Here is a 19233-nt window from a genome sequence, read left to right as displayed (position 1 = left end):
CCTTAAAGGCAGCTCCCCTTTACTGCTTTCTTCCTTGTGTGTAGCTCCCTTGCCAGCCTATGAGCGATGACTGAATGAATACAAATGACACCCTTAAGGAATAATAATTTAATAATATTCCATTTTATGGAAGTAACACCCTCTCCACTTTGGAGGGGGATGGGGGGAGGAAACAATCACAGATGTACGTAAGTTCAATTTCTTGCTCCAAGCAGAATGTTCACTGCCCTCCCCAACACTTCAGGTTACAAGTCACACACAGTTAGTAAATTTTTAAAAAATCCTTGTCTGCTCCTGGATAGTACAGGCAGCCTGGTCACACAGTGAAGGGCTGGTGCCATAGGCACCTTCTGCTGGTGGAAGATAGCAGTGCAGGCAGGTTTGCCCCTGTTGTGGCCCATGAAGTCAGCCTAGTTATAGCACTTCTAAGCAAATGCACAATGCATGGACCAAACCCTGGCACTTGACTGTATTTGATTTCCTTCCTAAGAGCTTAAATGTCTGTTCACACTCATTCCTCTGGTGGTTCTAGGCTTTATCTCTGCCCTTAAGTTAATTATAGCAATAGTACCCCTTTTGTTGTATCATTAAGCTCCTACCACAAAAACCTGATCTAGTGATTTTACTATGCTTCTCTACCTTTCCTGATCTTCAAAGGAAAGGAAACAATAAGAGCAGATTCAAATTTGCTGGCAGGCAGGCACAGTCCTTTACTGAACTGTATGACCCTTGAATTGCACACGAGAAATACTTTACAATCTCTCTTCACAGCTACTAAATCAGGTAGATGGGCTGCTGCCAATTATGTCCACAGAACTATTTGAACCAACTCTGAGCCACACATGCATGGTCAAATAGCAAAGTGCTGCAATAGCAGCAACAAGAACACACACGACTGGTAAGCAGCTGGACTCACAGGAGAAAATGCTGGCTGTGCGATCAGCTGTTACCCCATCAATGAAAGCATCACACCAAAAAGAATGTTTCCCAGCTAAAGAACAAGCCAAGCATCCTGGGGCAGATGCTAGAAAGGAGCTGCAGATTCAGGCTGAGAAAAAGAACCAAAGCCCCTTGTACATAACCAACTGGAAAAGCCCAATGCCTGTTTGTTTGGAGTCAATGATAGCCACAGGAAGTGTACTTAAATTCAGGGAGACTGAGGGGTGTGCCTTAGGTGATGCATACAGCAGTGCTTGGCCTGCAAGAGGTGTTAAGAAAACTGAGCTCAGCTGTGCTGAACAGCAGCTGCCATGGACAGAGGTGCTCCCGGAGCAGGGAGAGCCCACCATGTGGAGAAGCTGCCCAGGCATGCGGCCCTGCCCTGCAGGGTCCAGGCACTAGGAGGTGGCTGGCTTAATGTAATCCTCCACACCCGTGATGGTGGCTTTGCAGAAGAAGCAGTCCTTGTTATTCATCAGGTGCTGGTTGATGCAGGCTCTAGAAGAGACAGAAGAAGAAACCCATACACATCCATTCATGAGTACAAGGCAAGAGTCTCAAAAGGCTCTTAATAGCTGCAAATGTGTGTAAGTGCTTCTTGCATGTGGCTGGTGCACACAGGACTATGCCTATTTTAGTTCAAACAACTGGAATTTTGCTTCCATTTGTTTTTCTGAGCACCTGCATATCTCTGCTAGAGAAAGATAAATGGGAGTTACTGAAGCCTTTTCCCATCCAGTGGGCATTCTGCTCTGCTTCCCATCTTGCTTCTAAGACTTAACTGGAAGTTATTCCTGTAGTTTCAAGCCAACCTTCCCAGCCAGAAGAGCTGAATCTTGCTTCTGTCAATTAAATTGATTTTCAGGATGCTTAAATTTGCTATTGATCTTAAAATCCAACTGGGAAGCAAAAGTATGAGAGCACTCATTTCCTGCCCTTTCTTGATGGTTACTCACTTGCAGGACTTGTGTGAGCATGGCTTGAATACAGCAGAGATTGGATGGGCGTAGCAGATAGGGCACAGGTCCTCCTCACTGGTAGGCTGAAACAAAGAGGAGAGAAGCTGCCACCACTGATTCGGTAATTACATTCATGCAAGATACCAACCGTATGATGAAAACAGGAATACTTTACAGTAAACAGCACATAAGAGAAATATAAGGACACAAATTCTACCTATTATTCAGAATGTATGCTGCTTCTTAATTCCAGTGTGTGTGTGTGTGTGTGTGTGTGCTCACCTCTGGACCGTAGAGGGCTGCTCCTGCAAGAGCACCCCCAAAAAATATTTCTCTGAAATATCACTTCGTGGACCGAGAGAACAATTTCACCATTCTGTTGGCTGCTCCTAATCTGTTTTAAGTTCCTGTTGTTTAGTTGTTAAGTCGTGTCTGACTCTTTGTGACCCCATGGACCAGTACATGCCAGGCCATCCTGTCTTCCACTGCCTCCTGGAGTTGGATCAAATTCATGTTGGTAACTTAGATGACACTGTCCAATCATCTTGTCCTCTGTCGTCCCCTTCTTCTCTTGCCATCACATTTTCCCAACATCAGGGTCTTTTCCAGGGAGTCTTCTCATGAGATGGCCAAAGTATTGGAGCCTCAGCTTCAGGATCTGTCCTTCTAGTGAGCACTCAGGGTTGATTTCCTTCAGAACGGATAGGTTTGATCTCCTTGCAATCCAGGGAACTCTCAAGAGTCTCCTCCAGCACCACAATTCAAAAGCATCAGTTCTTCGGCGGTCAGCCTCCTTTATGGTCCAGCTCTCACTTCCATATATTGCTACTGAAAAACTATAGCTTTGACTATGTGGACCTTTGTCAGCAAGGTAAGGTCTTTGCTTTCTAAGATGTTGTCTAGGTTTGTCATTGCTTTCCTCCCAAGAAGCAGGTGTCTTAATTTTGTGGCTGCTGTCACCATCTGCATTGATCATGGAGCCCAGGAAAGTAAAAATTGTCACTACCTCCATATCGTCCCCTTCTATTTGCCAGGAGGTGAGTGTAGCACCTTAACAACGTCATCTTTTAAGATTTTAAATAGTTCAACTGGAATACAGTACTATCACCTCCACTGGCCTTGTTGTTAGCCATGCTTTCTAAGGCCCCCCTGACTTCACTCTTCAGGATGTCTGGTTCATTTAAGAAGGCTCACTTGTCTCTCCTTGCTATTCTTTGGAAGTCTGCATTCCATTTTCTGTAACTTTGCTTATCTCCTTTGCATTTTGTTTCCCTTCTCTGCTATTTGTAAGGCCTCGTTGGACAGCCACTTTGCTTTCTTCCATTTCCTTTTCTTTGAGATGGTTTTTCTTGCTACCTCCTGTACAATGTCACAAGCCTCCATCCATAGTTCTTCAGGCACACTGTCCACCAAATCTCGTTTGTTAAATCTGTTCTTCACTTCCACTGTGTATTCATAAGGGACTTGGTTTAGATTATACCTGACTAGCCCAGTGGTTTTTCCTACTTTCTTCAGTTTAAGCTTGAATTTTGCTATAAGAAGCTGATGATCAGAGCCACAATCAGCTCCAGGTCTTGTTTTTGCTGACTGTATAGGGCTTCTCCATCCAAGGAGAAGGTCTGCTTTGGATTCATACTGAAATCATTCTATCATTTTTGAAATTGTATCCCAGTACAGCTTTTCCCACTCTTTTGTTGATTATGAGTTGACTATTTCTTCTTCTTCTTTTCATTTTTGGATTCTTTCATAAAGGTTTGGCTAAATTTTTAAAATCAAATTAAATTGTAAAAGCAAAGAAAAAATGGAAAGGAAGAAGGTGAGGGAAGCCCCAAAGAAAAAGTCTGTATGCATGAAAGGTTTCAAAATATCAAAAAAAAAAATCTACATGTATGTAATGTCTGTATGCCAAACAATAATACATTGACAGTGTTATAAGGTCTATCTGCTGAATCGGTGGTGTTGCAAAATCAGTGTTTTGGAATTATAAGGACACAGAGAGTCCATCTATGCTGGCCAGTGCTTAATCTTCAAGAAGCAGGAATGTAGTCTAAAAAAAGTACATAAGTATCAACAAAATTAATGAAACAACTGATCCCCAAAATGTGCTTATAACTGGGAATGGCCATAGTATATGACTTAAGAGCTGCATCAAGAGAATCAAAATGCCAACATTTAGATGATTTGCTCAGACCTTTCCTAAAAAAGATGTTTGAGTGTCCAATATATTATAAACATGAACTTTTGTTGAATGAGTTATAGCTTAAGATCTACAGATACCTTGAGTGTACTGGCAAATGCAGTTATCTATTAATTAGGCAAAATAACATGATCCAATTGAGATAATCCATCACAGAATGCATTTTTCTGATTGGCAGTTGCGATGGTGCCCAAATGTTACCTGTCTTGGAATATGGATTCCCAAGGATATTTCACAGATAATTGCATTAATTTAACTAAATAGACTTTGAAGATATCTTTGGATTTAGATAGATGGGTATCTTTAAATTTACAGGACAAGATAAATACACTCAAAATGAATATTATATACTGTATTTTTCTGTGTATAAGACTATACTTTTGTCTAAAAAATGAGGGTCATCTTATACATGGAAGTAAGCTGAGGAAAAAACAAGTGGAGGGGAAAGCAGGGATCAAAGTGATCCTGCAGGGCTTTGATCCTTGCTTTCCCCTCCACTTGCTAAGCCTTAGCAAAAGGAAAGCAGAATCAAAGTGCTGTAGGATCGCTTTGATCCCTGCTTTCCCCCTGCTTGCTAAGTCCCACGGGGTTTAGCAAAAGGAGGGGGAAGGATCAAAGCAATCCCGTGGCTGTATAAGGGGGAAATGGATCAAAATGATTGTGCAGTCGTGGAATTGCTTTGATCCCTTTCCTCCTCCTTTTGCTAAGCAATGCGGGGCTTAGCACAAAGGGAGAAAGCAGGGATCAAAGCCATCCTGCAGCACTTTGATCCTTTTTACCCTATGTTTGCTAAGCCCCACTTAGATTTCTTAATTTTGGGTTAGAAAAGTGGGGGCGTCTTATACATGGGGGCATCTTATACACGGAAAAATACGGTATATATTTTTGAGCAATTCTCTTTCTTATATCCTGCAGATACTTCCATAAAATTAATACTCTGTTTCAGAAATTTATGTGGGGTTCCATGCCATCTCTGATTTCCATTAAGAGATTGCAGCTTGATTACTGAAGGGGGAATGGTTTGGCTTTCCAGATGTTAGGTTATATCATCAGGAATGTTTGCTAAGCTGTGCTAATTGTTGGAACTATGTTCCATAATCAAATTAGCCCATGGTTGTTCTGGGTTTTTTGGGCTCTTAGGCCGTGTTCTGAAGGTTGTTCTTCCTGACGTTTCGCCAGTCTCTGTGGCCGGCATCTTCAGAGGACAGCAACCTGTGCTCAAAATTAGCCCATCTTTGGCTCTTTTGGAAACCTCCGATCTGGAGCCTTTCTCCAAGCTGATGGTTTTGGTTTCTAAATACAGTGGTGCCTCGCTTAACGAGCGCACCGTACAACGACGAAATCGCATAGCGATCCCTCAATGAGCTTTAGATAGGGCGAGATTCGCTTTGCGAAGATCGGTAAGCGTTTCGCTTACCGATCTTCGCAAAACGAAGCCCCGACGATCAGCTGTTCGGCGGACAAAATGGCCGCCGGAAGCCCCAAAATGGCTGCGCGCAGCGTTTTCCCACCCTCCCCTCGCTTAACGAGGGTGCGAAAATGGCTGCCGGCCATAGGAAACTCCGCTGAACGGTGAGTAAAGGAGCCTTTTGGAACGCATTAAACAATGTTTAATGCGTTCCAATGGCTTTTCCTGTCCCGTTCAGCGATGTTTCGCTATGCGAGGCACCACTGTATGCCAAAAGAAACTCAATTCTCCCAACAATCTGCAGTAAGAGAAATATGGCACATACTGTCATAAAAATTCCAATTTGACCCATTTTCACATGCCAAACTACAGTGGTGCCCCGCATAGCGAGGTTAATCCGTTCCGGATTAACCTTCGCTATGGGAAAACATCGTTAAGCGAAACAGGGAAGCCCATTGGAATGCATTAAACGTTGTTTAATGCGTTCCAAATGGGCCCAAAACTCACCGTTCTCCGATGTTTTCCCATGTTCCGGCGGCCATTTTGGGTGTCCCGGCAGCCATTTTTGGTGTCCCGGCGGCCATTTCGGGTGTCCTGGCGGCCATTTTTGGTGTTCTGGTGGCCATTTTGGGTGTCCGCCGGCCATTTTGGAACCGCCGAACAGCTGTTCCCCCATCGTAATGCGAGCATGCCTTCGCATTAGCGATGGGGAAATCCGCATTGCAATGCGGATTCATCGTTCAACGGTGCGCTCGTTATGCAAGGCACCACTGTATGAGGTAACCTATATTTAAAAACTGAGAAGAAGCCCTTTTTATGGAAGATGGGAGAATTTTTTTACTTTAGACTAATTAATTGGACAGGATGATGAATTTTTGCCATTTGCCTACTTGAGAAGAAAGTATGACCTGCCAGCCTCAACTGAATGGCAACATCTACAATCTCTTGATATCTGAATACAGGCCAGCAGCATCGAATGGTTCAGAGTGTCCCGTGGTGCTAGAAAGGGTTTGCTCTCAAGGACATTACTCCTCTGCCTGGAAGGAGAACAAGATATTGGTCCTGCCTATTGACCCAAGACAATCTTTCAAAAATAAGCCCCATCTTAAGAATATTAATGAATGAACAATTCAGGATACTTATCCAGGAGTCCAGGGAAAATTCAAACAATGAATTGTGGCACCATTAAATTGAGATCTGGACGTGGACCTCTGATGATCTGACTAATAACAGCACACAGCATGCTATGGGAAAACATGCGTTTTCAGCCAAATGTATTTCTTCTTGATATAATTCGTCGGGATTTTATATCCATAGTGGCCCACATATCCCTCTTTTTTCCTTAGCCGGTAGAAAAGGATGGAATATATCTCTTACTGGGTCTAGGTAGCCATAACTATTACTCAGTGGTCCTGATGTCTAGAAGGTATTGAATTGCTAGTAACATGCAAGATATTCAGGGTCTTAATAAAGTCAGAAATTGATCCCTTAAAGATCTTTTGAACTAATCCTGAGACGTTTGCTTCCACAATGGATACATCTAAGGGGAGGCTCTGGCTGGGAGCATCTGGGAACTGACAATGGGTGAGGCAGTGCAGGCCAGGTTGGAGCTAGATGCTGACTGCTCTACAGAAGCTGTTGGGGAAAAAAGGATGATTTGTTGCACTCTTTCAGTTTAGGGCCTTTTGAACTCAAGTTGGCCCAAGTTAACTTGACTGACCCAACAAAAGAACAAAGTAGGGCTGGCAGGCAAGTGTTTTCTTGAGTGGCAAATATATTCAGGTCCTTTCTAGTTTCTAGTCTGAGTTAATACCCGATAATTGGCAAAATAATTTGTAATGGAGAAAAAAAATCTTGTTTATGAGTCTAGTGTGGAAGCCAGAATCAACATTCTAGGTCCCAAGCCAAATGTTTCAGCTTGCAATCCCCGAAGAAGCCACAGCCAAAACACCAAAGTGACCAAAGTCTAAGGAGGAATCTGTTCACAGTAAGATCCTGCTGAACACACATTTCATGAGACTACATTAAGGAAGTGACAAATGCATTTGCCCACAACTTCAAATTTACTAACACTGGCTGGTATGCTGTTCAAATACTCTGCATGTGAGCCATGGAAACTGCAGAAGTGGATTTAGGTAACAGAAATGGGTCTGTCGAGTGCTGTCAAGGGACAGACTTGTAAACAATTAGCAGAATCCACTTCCATGACTGCTGTTCTGTGCATGGCAATTTAAGGCAGGATATTACTCATTTGCCTTCAAATTCTTCATCCTCCTGCTACTGGAGCTAAAAGAACAGTGCCACACTTTCATGTGAGGACTGCACCAGGTGTGGAGATAATCAGAAGATTCTTTTTAAGTATAATTTTAAAGAACATAAGGGACATATGTAGGAGTCTATGTGTGCCCTCAGAAGAAGAAGAAGAAGAAGAAGAATGTTTCTAATGGAGGTTTTAGTTCCTGCACCTGGGCTGGCCTTGACTAAGGCCATGCATTTTCTGCCCTGCCCAGGGACAGAGCCCTCACATCCATCCCACTCGCCCCTCCCACTGCAGCAGCCTTCATGCAGCTCCAAACTGCAGCTGGAAGGTGAGCAGCTCCATAAATAATTGAAACCCAGCCCCTGGCAGATATCACGTTCCTTGCCGGATCACTGCTTCTTGCCGGAGGTCATCCAGACAGCATAACGCATACATGGGTATTTCGGAAGCCAGAATCAATTTGGACAGCTTCTTAATGCTGCTCTCAGGCCCTTTCTTCTAGATATACTTTCTGCTTCTTCCAAAAGTCCCCTGAGAAACCAAATTCTATGACTACATTTAAGCAAATCCATCAAATCTAATCTACATCTTAGCCACTTGTTTTGTAACATTTAGCCTGGGGCTATAATTCAAGTTTCCAAATGATGGCGGATTCTTTTGTTAAGGACTGGAGCAATGAGAACAGATATCTCTAATTTAAAAGCAGGCCTCCTTTCCCTGAAGACAGTGTGGGATGCCATCCCTGTGGAACATCTAGTTGCTCATTTGATGTCTGTCTGTACATCTTAAATCCTGAGAAACCACACATAGCCTGGCAGGGCTTCCTTTCTCTGTAATCACCATGTAATACTTGCCACACTCACTGAGCTTGCTGGGAAAGTGTGCAGCATAGGAATCCTGACTCCCAGGTTCAGTCCATGCTGTCTCACCAAGGTCAGGATATTCGTAAACTATTAAGTCTTCATAGTGGCAACAAGACACATCCTTACGTTCACTGACAAATCACATTTCCAAAAGGAACATATTTTCATAACAGAAGGCTCGGAATTAGCCTTAGCACATGGGAGATGCCTATTCCAGCCTTTGCCAGCCCTTCTTTCATGTAACCTGTGCCACAACCTCACAGGTCGTGCATATGAAAAAAAAAATCTGCAATCCAAAACCCATGATGCTGGCAAACACGTAAGAATGACAGGAGCCATGATGAGAGCCTCCTTACAAGGGTGGGCACATGGCACAAAGGGCAAAATCACCAGGGTACTTACCAAAGTGGAGGCTGCAGCCTGCTTGGACTCTTCACTGAGGTGGCCCAACATCTGCTCTACCTTAGCTACTTCTTCCTGGCTGATATAATCAGTATCTGCCAACAAAAACAAAATGTAATGCTTAAAAGCAGGGGATGGGGAAGTAGAAAGGGTCAGATTCTAACACTATGATTTAGGACAAAAGAGGAGAGGTCCTAATGCACTTTTTCAACCCATCCTCACGCAATATTTGTCACAAGAAAAATTACAGTGAAGCTAGAATGAAGGTGACTGGCCACCAGGTGGCATGGTTCAGCACGGTCTCTAATCTTTAATGCCACATTGAGCTCTGTGCTTCCCCAGTGCGGCTCCAACCTCCTGCATGCAGCACTGATATACGACACTGGCAGGACAGACACGGGGAAACCCCATTTTAAAGTCATCACATAAGACAATGCATGGAAAAACTGACGCAGGAGTATGTCCTCAGGATATTTGGCTGCTGCAGTTTGGACACACTGAAGTTTCCAGACACTTTCCAGAGGCAGCCCCACATACATGTTACAGTAATGCATCTGGAGTATAACAAAGGCATGTATCGCCATGGCCTGATCAGACCTTTCCAGGAATGTGTGTGGCTTGTGCACTAGTTTTAACTGTGCAAAGTCACTCCTGCCCATCCAATACTTGGGCATCCAGGCTCAGAGACAAATCTAGGAGCACACCCAGTATAACCCCACCCAGCACAGGCTGAATCCCAATTCCTTGATGTGCCTTCCAATTGACTAGTTCTAGATTAGTGTCTGGTGTCAAGTGATGGACTGGATGAAGGTGAATACTGAAACAATCCAGATAAAATACTTTCCACAGGAAGCCCCATGTAGAGTATGTTACAGTAATCCAGTCTGGATGTAATCTAGCCATGTGTCACCATGGCCGGATCAAACCTCTGTCTGAGCAACTAATGAAGAAAACAGGTTTTCCAGCTATTACTAAAGAATAGAGCCCATGTGATCCAATCCAACATGAAAGGTTCCCACTTTAATATATGAGAAAAATCTGTTGAACATCCCAGCATGTGTGCACGTACATCCATCTCTCCTCCAATAGCACTTGTGTTTTTCAAGACTGTGCTAGGGAGTCCTAGTTTAGTTAGTTTGTGATTTGGTGCAACACAGTATAGTCAAAACTACCATAGCTTTTTCTTATTGGGCCCAGAATGGTAGGTGGTTGATCAGAGGAAACACTGAGAAATTGTGACAGTGCAAATATGTCAGAGCTTTCCCCCTCCAAAAAAAAACCTCTACAAAATCAAACACATTCACTCTTATGATCAAGGAGATTGGCTGCTGGGCCATCTCAGTACTGCCAAATGGTGCAGGTAGTGCTGGCAGATAGATAAGTGTGTGTTGGGGAAATAAAGTTATTCAAGAGAAGGAATGCTTTGACAGGCAGCATAAGGACTTTCCCTCTGCAACAAAGAAATATGATGGGAACACAAGCTTTTTGCTCCACATCTGTAATGATGTGGAATTTTGTGTGTAAATAGTGGTAAAAAAAATTAAGGCGGGTGTAGAAACAATGTAATCCTGAAAGTGTATATTATGCTTTAAAACTGAGGTTTGAACAGCAGCTTATTAAAAGTCACTGTGAAACAATGAGCCAGCTTTCCAGACAAGTCTGGAACCAAGGTCAATGTACAATAACATTGCCTTGTAAAAGAATCTCAGGGCTGAAAGATGAACCTGTAAATAAATAAACAATTAAAAAAACTTTCTAGAATCCTAAAGTGTGGATTGAGCAAACTGGCACCTAACCAATTTAGGCCAGCAGCCCCTTATACCCATAGCTTTTTGCCTTCTTGGTAAAATGCTACCCAAGCAACTTACTATTCCTGTGTGTACAGAACCCATTTAGTCAAAATAATAACTTATCTGCTATACCTGCCAAATTCATAAGTTATATTTTACCACCCCGTACAAGCAATAAAGATTTCCATTCAACTTTTTTTATTTTATTTAAAATATTTTAACCCCACCTTTCTCCTTGAAAGGAACTGATTTTTGACCATTCATATGGATCAGTAACTTACTACAACAGCAAAATTCAGTTATTTACAATTGAAAGGAAATGTAAATATCTAAGAAAAATATAAATACCGAGAGGCAGAGACATACAAGAAGATGACACAAGACATGCACAACAATCATACTGGGCACCAGATGTCAAAAAGCAGCAGCACAGCTCACAGCAGCACATCAAAACAGATGAGGACAACATGAATTTCCTGCACGGATGGTCACTTAGAATATTTTTCATGCGTGTCAGCAGTATGCTTAAAGCCTAAAAAGTGCTCAATGCTATAATGCTATTTTTTTAATGATGTACTTTTTGCTTTTTATATGCCTTTTTAGGCTATAAGCTACTGCATTTTAGAATTTATGTTCCTGTGATTTTTGAAACATTACTATAACATGATTTAAGTTTTGCCTAGAACTTAAGTTTTGTTTTGTTTGTAATGTCTCATAGTTGTAAAAATTTTGGATGACAATCAAGCATGTAACTTTTCAAAGTTTCAAGAATGGATTTCTGTTTAAGCACTTGTTTTCCCATAGCTATAAGACTTTTGGATGTTTTCAGTAACTCTGAAGTCTTTTTCTAGTTATGGAACATAAAAAGCAAAGTAGATGAATACAGCTTGTAGAAATGTACAAGCTAATGTTGCCTGGAATTATTGCAACAATGAGAAGACTTATTTTACCTTGATACCCAGATGAATGTTTATATGACTGGAAATAGCTATCTGGTTCACACTGGAATTAACCCTGTGACAAACACAGGGTTCTTATTTTTCCCTAGAAGTCTATAAAGTTCTGAAGGGCTCCTAGGGAGACATTAAGGTGATCTGATAACTCATATAGAAGATATGGGAGGGCTCAGAGGCTTCAGCCAGATCCATTCCAGAAAACAATTAGTAGTACCTCTTTAAAAGACAACAGGCAAGCAATTGAAAACTTAAGAGAATCTGCCTTTGTAATTCTCTGTATTTTGTACATGTTGACACATTGAACAATACAAGGAACTTGCCACTACCAGGTAAGAAAACCCCTGGTTTCCCTGATTTCTGGTAGAAGGACTGGACCACAGAGGCTACCGCCTATAGTCTTGCAGGGTAACAGATCACACCAAGATCTTTGCGGCTTTCAAAACAGTATTTTGTATTCAATCCATCCCTGGGGTTTAGCATTCCTAATTCCTAATAAAACCAGTGTCTCAATATTTGAGAAACTGCTGTAATAAATGTTTGCTTAAAAATAAGAATACATTATGAAGCTATTTTCTACTTTTCTTACAGCAAAGAAAAATCAATAGATATTCAGAGTAAAACTTCTAATTCCACTCTAACCTCCCACACAATGTGGGGTACAGCAGCACAATTGTGGCTAACCCCCTTTCCTTGCCTGTAGATTTTTAGCCTCAATGGAGATTCATATGGGAGCCATTACAAGGGTGGAAATGGAGATAATACTTGTGCTAAGATGCCATATGTTATATTGGCGATATGGTCTAAGAGGCCTCAGTTTTATAAATACCCTGGAAGTATATATTTTTTTTCCTTCTGGTAACAAATGTAGAAAATAATTGCAAAGTATTCGGTTCTGAAGCTATCTTTCATACTAAATATGAGTAACAGAAATTGAGAACAGCAGAATTCAACACAGCTTAAAAGAAAGGGCTTATTCTGCTTCCTGTCCTGCTACCGAGACCTCTGTAGCTTTTAGCCACTTTGTCCTCGACTCAAGGTCTTTGTGGAACTAACAGCTTCTACAGGATGTATAAATAAAGTCTGCATTATTCCTTAGAGTCAATGTTTCCTCTGTCTTGGTGCTCCAATTGTTCTCCCAAATCTCTGCAAACTTCAAGGGCACACAGCACAGCCACAGCTAGGAGCCTGCTTCTCTCTCTCTCAATTGACAAATACATTGTTTTCCAAAAATATTATGAGAAACATGTTTTATGATCCCATACTGCTTGCCCTGTTTTGCATGAGCAACCACTGCTTTCCTTGCCTTTGCTTCATAAAATTAGAGGGAACAGCTAAGGAAGAAGAGAAGCCCAGTGGTCTTCTAGCAGAGCTGATGAAATGGCCCTGTTTCTCATATTTCCCAATGCTGCTGCAGAGGCTTCTTAATTTTCCAGCACTGCTAGCACACCTTGTATTCAGTCAGAATGTGATCTGCTGACCTTAGCTATGACTTGTCAGCAACTCCACAGGCACTCAGGCTGAGGTTTTATGCATTTTAATTTATACTCTGGCTTTCTGAATGTTCACACACTTAGGGTAGTGTAATGATAGATAAAATTTCATCAATAATTAAAATGACACTGCTGACAGTAGTTGTTAGATGCAGGAACGGCAGTAACAGATTGTGATGTGTTACACTCCCCAAGTGTGGTTCGTGCAGCTGACCAAATTGGCCATATCTGAAAGCCTGAGGGCCAAATTTGAATCCCAATCCCCAGTAGGACTGTTAATTGTTACTTAAAGAAAAAACAAACAGGAAGATATTGGATGGGCAGTTTCTGTTTGGTGGGGGGCATTTGGGGATGGGGTTCCCAAGAAAACCACAGCTCTGAATGCTAAAATGTGTCTTTTTCTATTCTATTCTTTTCTTGTTCCTCTTCTTCTTCTTTTGGCTAAATAAAGTTTTTGTGTGTTTGTTTTTGTTTTGTTTTACTTTGCAGCTGCAAACATGCACCAGATCATGGTCTGGGGCTGTGGTCCACAGCAGTTTATCTACCCTTACCTACACAGAGTTCTCACCCCTTGCAGACTGTCTAAGCCAATCATGCAAAGTCTAGAAAAATATTTGGCCTGGGGGTTAAATTCAACATGTCAATTGCCAGCAGGAGCACCAGCCAAAGAAGGAGACACATACATTTCCATTCTGCAGCGATTTAGACTGTTTTGATGTTCCACTCTACAGCACTCTTTCTGTCTGCATGACAATCAATGATTCTGCAGATCACAAATCTGGATATAAATTGGGATGGGGGAACCTTTGGCCATCTGAACCTCTTGGACTACAACCCCCGTAATTTGTTATCATTGATCTTGTTGGGTGGAGCTGATGGGAATGGTAAGTCATAACACCTGGAGTGCCATAAGTTTCCTGTCTTGCTCTAAACACAATGTTCACATTCTGTAAGTCCTTGTTGAACTGCTATCCTGACCAGAATGAGCTGTATCTAGTCTTTATCTATGAACTAAAACACTCATTTTACACTGCAAAACTAACCTGTGTTTTACTATCTTGTTTAACTATGTTGTTATTTTATCCTAGATTCATTTTAACTGTGGCCTAATTTTTTTCATGTGGCTTTGCTGTAAAAGTAGTTCTGAACATTTCTCAGAGAAGCTAATGGACTTATGCATAAATAAATACACCTTAAAAGTTCTGTTTGTGTGAGTCGTGAGCCAATCCGCAGAGAACTGGAAACACATTCCAATCAAACCCTGGGCTATTCTTTGGGAGTAAGATTGCAGAAAGAGGAAAATCAAGTTTCCCACTAAGCTACAGAAGGTAAACATGTACAGTATTCTCAGTTTCAAAATCATCCTTGGAGAGCAGGGAGAAGCAACCAGTGGGAAAAATGTAACACTGTCACCAAAATGATAGCAACAAGACAAGGTCATTAATTACTGATGTAGGAGAGTATAGCAATAGATACAGTGGTGCCTCGCAAGACAAATGGGTTTGGCAATGGGGGGTGGGGGTTGATGACTTGCAAGACAAATGTTCCTATAGCCGTGCTTCGCAAGGAGAATGTTTTCTGTTTTTTGTTCCTGCCTCATGTTTGCTGATTTTTAAATGTTTTTCTATGATGTTTAAAAAGTTAAAGTTTTTTGACTGATTTTTTAAAAATCATCTGCACAATATGTATGGTTTAAAGAACACTTAATAAACCCTTTATAAACCAAATTTGACTTTGTTCTGACTTTTTTTGACCATAGGAAAGCATTAATTAGATTTCAATGCATTCCTATGGGAAAACGTGATTCGCAAGACAAATTTTTCGCAAGACATTAACCGTGGAATGAATTAAATTCGTCTTGCGAGGCACCACTGTATAGTGCAACAGAGCAAATCAGCATTCCATAAGACAACTTAAAAATGGGGGTATGCCAAACAAGGTGCTATATTTAATATGCCAGCAAGTTTGGAAAACTCAACAGTGGTCAGAAGACTGGAAAAGATCAGTCTACATCCCAATACCAAAGAAGGGCAGTGCCAAAGAATGCTCCAACTACCGTACAATTGCACTCATTTCACACGCTAGCAAGGTTATGCTCAAAATCCTACAAGGTAGGCTTTAGCAGTATGTGGACCGAGAACTCCCAGAAGTACAAGCTGGATTCCGAAGGGGCAGAAGAACTAGAGACCAAATTGCTAACATGTGCTGGATTATGGAGAAAGCCAGAGAGTTCCAGAAAAATATCTACTTCTGCTTCATTGACTTTGACTGTGTGGACCACAGCAAACTATGGCAAGTCCTTAAGAAATGGGAGTGCCTGACCACCTTATCTATCTCTGAGAAACCTGCATGTGGGACAAGAAGCAACAGTTAGAACTGGATATGGAACTACTGACTGGTTCAAAATTGGGAAAGGAGTACAACAAGGCTGTATATTGTCCCCCGGCTTATTTAACTTATATGCAGAATACATCATGCGGAAGGCTGGACTGGAGGAATCCCAAACCGGAATTAAGATTGCCGGAAAAAATATCTACAACCTCAGATATGCAGATGATACCACTATGATGGCAGAAAGTGAGGAGGAACTAAAGAACCTTGTAATGAGGGTGAAAGAGGAGAGTACAAAAAACGGTCTGAAACTCAACATCAAAAAAACTAAGATCATGGCCACTGGTCCCATCACCTCCTGGGAAATAGAAGGGGAAGATATAGAGGCAGTGACAGATTTTACTTTCTTGGGCTCCATGATCACTGCAGATGGAGACAGCAGCCACGAAATTAAAAGATGCCTGCTTCTTGGGCAGAAAGTGATGACAAACCTTGACAACATCTTAAAAAACAGAGACATCACCTTGCCAACAAAAGTCCGAATAGTCAAAGCTATGGTTTTTCCTGTAGCAATGTATGGAAGTGAGAGCTGGACCATAAAGAAAGCTGACCACCGAAGAATTGATGCCTTTGAATTGTGGTGCTGGAAGAGGCTCTTGAGAGTCCCCTGGACTGCAAGGAGAACAAACCTATCAATTCTAAAGGAAATCAATTCTAAAGGAAAGAGTGCTCACTGGAAGGACAGATCCTGAAGCTGAGGCTCCAGTACTTTGGCCATCTCATGAGAAGAGAAGACTCCTTGGAAAAGACTTTGATGTTGGGATAGTGTGAAGGCAAGAGGAGAAGGGGACGACCGAGGATGAGATGGTTGGACAGTGTCATCGAAGCAACCAACATGAATTTGACACAACTCCGGGAGGCGGTGGAAGATAGGAGGGCCTGGTGTGCTCTGGTCCATGGGGTCACGAAGAGTCGGACACGACTAAATGACTAAATAACAACAACAATGCCAAACAAAAAAAAAAAATACAACTTTGAAACTGGACCTCAGCAAACCACCAAATTTGGCAGAAGTATAGCAGATTTTCTGCTCTTGCCCTGTGCCAAGTTTGGGGACATGTGGACATTTTTTAGTTATGAGTTTTTAAAAGTAAAACTATTTTATTCCCCTTCCCCAATGCAGACACCAGCAACTTTTTGTGTCCGCAGATTTAAAACAGTTCAAATACACTGAAAAGACCAAACTTGCTTAGAATGAAAGAGAATTGTTTGTCTCAGCTGCTTTTTTATTTGGAAGGAATCCAGGCATCAAGGGCTGTAATAATGAATTTGAAAAAACAATTTCACTGAGAAAAAAATTATGACTTTCTGGATTTCTTAAGAATTGGATATCAGCACAAATATTCTAAACCAGTGGTTCTTAACCTTTGTTACTCGGATGCTTTTGAACTGCAACTCCCAGAAACCCCAGTCAGGACAGCTGGTGGTGAAGGCTTCTGGGAGTTGCAGTCCAAAACTCCTGAGTAACCCAAGGTTAAGAACCAGTGTTCTAAACCAGGGGAAGGCAGATTTGAACTTCTGACCCTGCCACTCAGAACTAAATTAAATTACTCTCAGGAGGAGATATTTTAACTCCTTCTTCTACAAGGGCATTAAACAGAGTTTCTATTTCTGGTTTAAAAATATTTTAGAAGGTGTTTTAAAAAATAGAAAATAAATATTCAGAAGCTCGCTAATTTAAGCTGTGAAATTACTCTTTTTAGTGTCATGGCGACAGATGGTCTTATGCGATTATATGAGAGTTTGGAGATCTACTGCGCCAATCCTGTCACTATACAATGTTTGATAATTAAGAAAAAGCTGCAAATATGCTATCTGCCATCAAATCACTTCTGACATGTGGTGACTATATATAAGTTACTAATTTCCAAAATGACCTATTATTAACTGATCTGTTCAGATCTTGCAAACCAGTAACATCTAGTATTAGGTTATTCTCTCTTCCTACTGCCCCCACAAACAAGATGGTCTCTTCCAAAAAGTTCTGTTCTGATCCTGCAAACTAACAGTTGTAGCTTCTTCTATGGGGTCAACTCAACTTATATAAGGTCTTCCTCTTTTGGTTGTTGTGGGTTTTTCGGGCTTCTTGGCCATGTTCTGAAGGTGGTTTTTCCTAACGTTTCGCCAATCTCTGTGGCTGGCATCTTCAGCCATTAGTTCCCGGCCGTGAAAGCCTTCGCGAATACATTCTTCCTCTTTTCTTTCTACTCTTTCTACAGCAGAGGCCACAGTGATCACTTTGCTTTTTTTAAAAGTGAGTGCCCATCAATTTCACAATTGGTAAATTGGCAACAGCCATAGGAGTATCTAAACATCAGGGAGATACTTACAGCTCTGCAAGGAGAAATGTTTCTTATCAGAGGAAGTTGATGCTGCTCCCACTGCCAAAGGCTCTGTGTGGCCCAGCAAGTACTGAATAGAACGGAGCTGGAAAGAGGGATCTGCCAGCAGCACAGCTGTTGCCCGCTCAGCCCTGGAAAGACAGAGAGAGAGACACCATTTTAGAATGGCAATGCATCCACCACTCAGAGCAGTCCTACACTGTAATACTTTGTCAAATGAGTTAGCACAGGAAGGAGAAAATATGCTCTTTTCATCTTTAATAGCAATGTCAGCCAATTAAACTACCACACACACACACAAGTCATGGTTGTTATCAACCCCAATGCTCTGAGACTATCAACTGGTTATTTCCCTTCCTCACTGGCGTTCTGGTACAGCAAGGAACGGTGTGATGGCAAGGGGAGAGGAAAAAAAGGGGAGGGGACAGCAGTCCATGGATCTTTAATAGGATTTGGGGGAGGTCCGGATGCTACCTTTTGAAGATTTATCTGCTTGGGTTAAGGGCTTCTTCTCTTTGAGAACATCTCTTTTTATACCTGAAACGAAGCCTTCAAAATCCAGAACATTTGAAATATTGTGGGTCAAATGGCTTGTACAAAAACACACAAAATCAGCAAATATCTGGCTAACCCGAACCAAACAAGTCTCACATAATCAAAGGCCAAACCTTATCTCAAAGGTATGGTACAGTGGTGCCTTGACTTACGCATGTCCCTACTTACGACCAGCTCCGGCTGCAAAATTTTGCTTCAGCTTGCGGCTGGAGCTTCCACTTACGAACAAAAAAAGGCAGGGGAAAAGGGTGGGAAATTCAAACTGCTAACCGTAGGTGGCGAAGAGGATGCTTCTTTGTACAGTAGCTCTTTCACCCCAACGGTTAGAGCAGGAGTCCCCTAGCCAGTCCAGACCCCTGCAGACCGGGGGCATCTGAGACAGTTGCCTGGAGGGTGAGCCTGTGGAAGATGAGCGAAGCTTGGGACTGAGCCGTCCGACGAAGCAGCCAAAAGGGAAGGCCAACTTGGGGAGACGCGGGGGCGCCTGAGCACTCCCCGGGGTGCAGGGGCTTCCGAGGACTTGCTGTACTGACCTCGATGGGGCTGACGGGGGTGGAGGAGAGCAGCTGCAGGTATTCCAAAGGAGCCCGTTGGGCGGCAGTGGCGCTCACCTGGTTGGGCAGCTTCCTTCGGTGCCGCCTCCGTGCTGGCCACCTGCCTGCCTCTGCTGGAGCAGGAGGC

At 42.3% G+C, this 19233-nt stretch overlaps 1 protein-coding gene across 1 annotated transcript in view; it reads right to left on the bottom strand.

Annotated features, from left to right (window-relative positions):
- Positions 1 to 104: 104 nt before the first annotated feature.
- RNF123 (ring finger protein 123) overlaps positions 105 to 19233 on the bottom strand; it is a 143279-nt gene continuing 124150 nt past the window's right edge. The window contains exons 36-39 of the mRNA XM_072989877.2: positions 17986 to 18128; positions 9029 to 9123; positions 1896 to 1981; positions 105 to 1437 (exon numbers count right to left, since the gene is read on the bottom strand). Coding sequence (XP_072845978.2) covers positions 1338 to 1437; positions 1896 to 1981; positions 9029 to 9123; positions 17986 to 18128 — 424 coding nt within the window. The 3' untranslated portion in view covers positions 105 to 1337. The remainder of the gene's footprint in view (positions 1438 to 1895; positions 1982 to 9028; positions 9124 to 17985; positions 18129 to 19233) is intronic.

This window comes from Pogona vitticeps, chromosome 2, assembly GCF_051106095.1.
Source record: "Pogona vitticeps strain Pit_001003342236 chromosome 2, PviZW2.1, whole genome shotgun sequence".
In the NCBI taxonomy this organism is placed as follows: Eukaryota; Metazoa; Chordata; class Lepidosauria; order Squamata; family Agamidae; genus Pogona; species Pogona vitticeps.
Note: the sequence above shows the minus strand (reverse complement) of the source record. Positions and strands in the feature narration are given on the sequence as shown.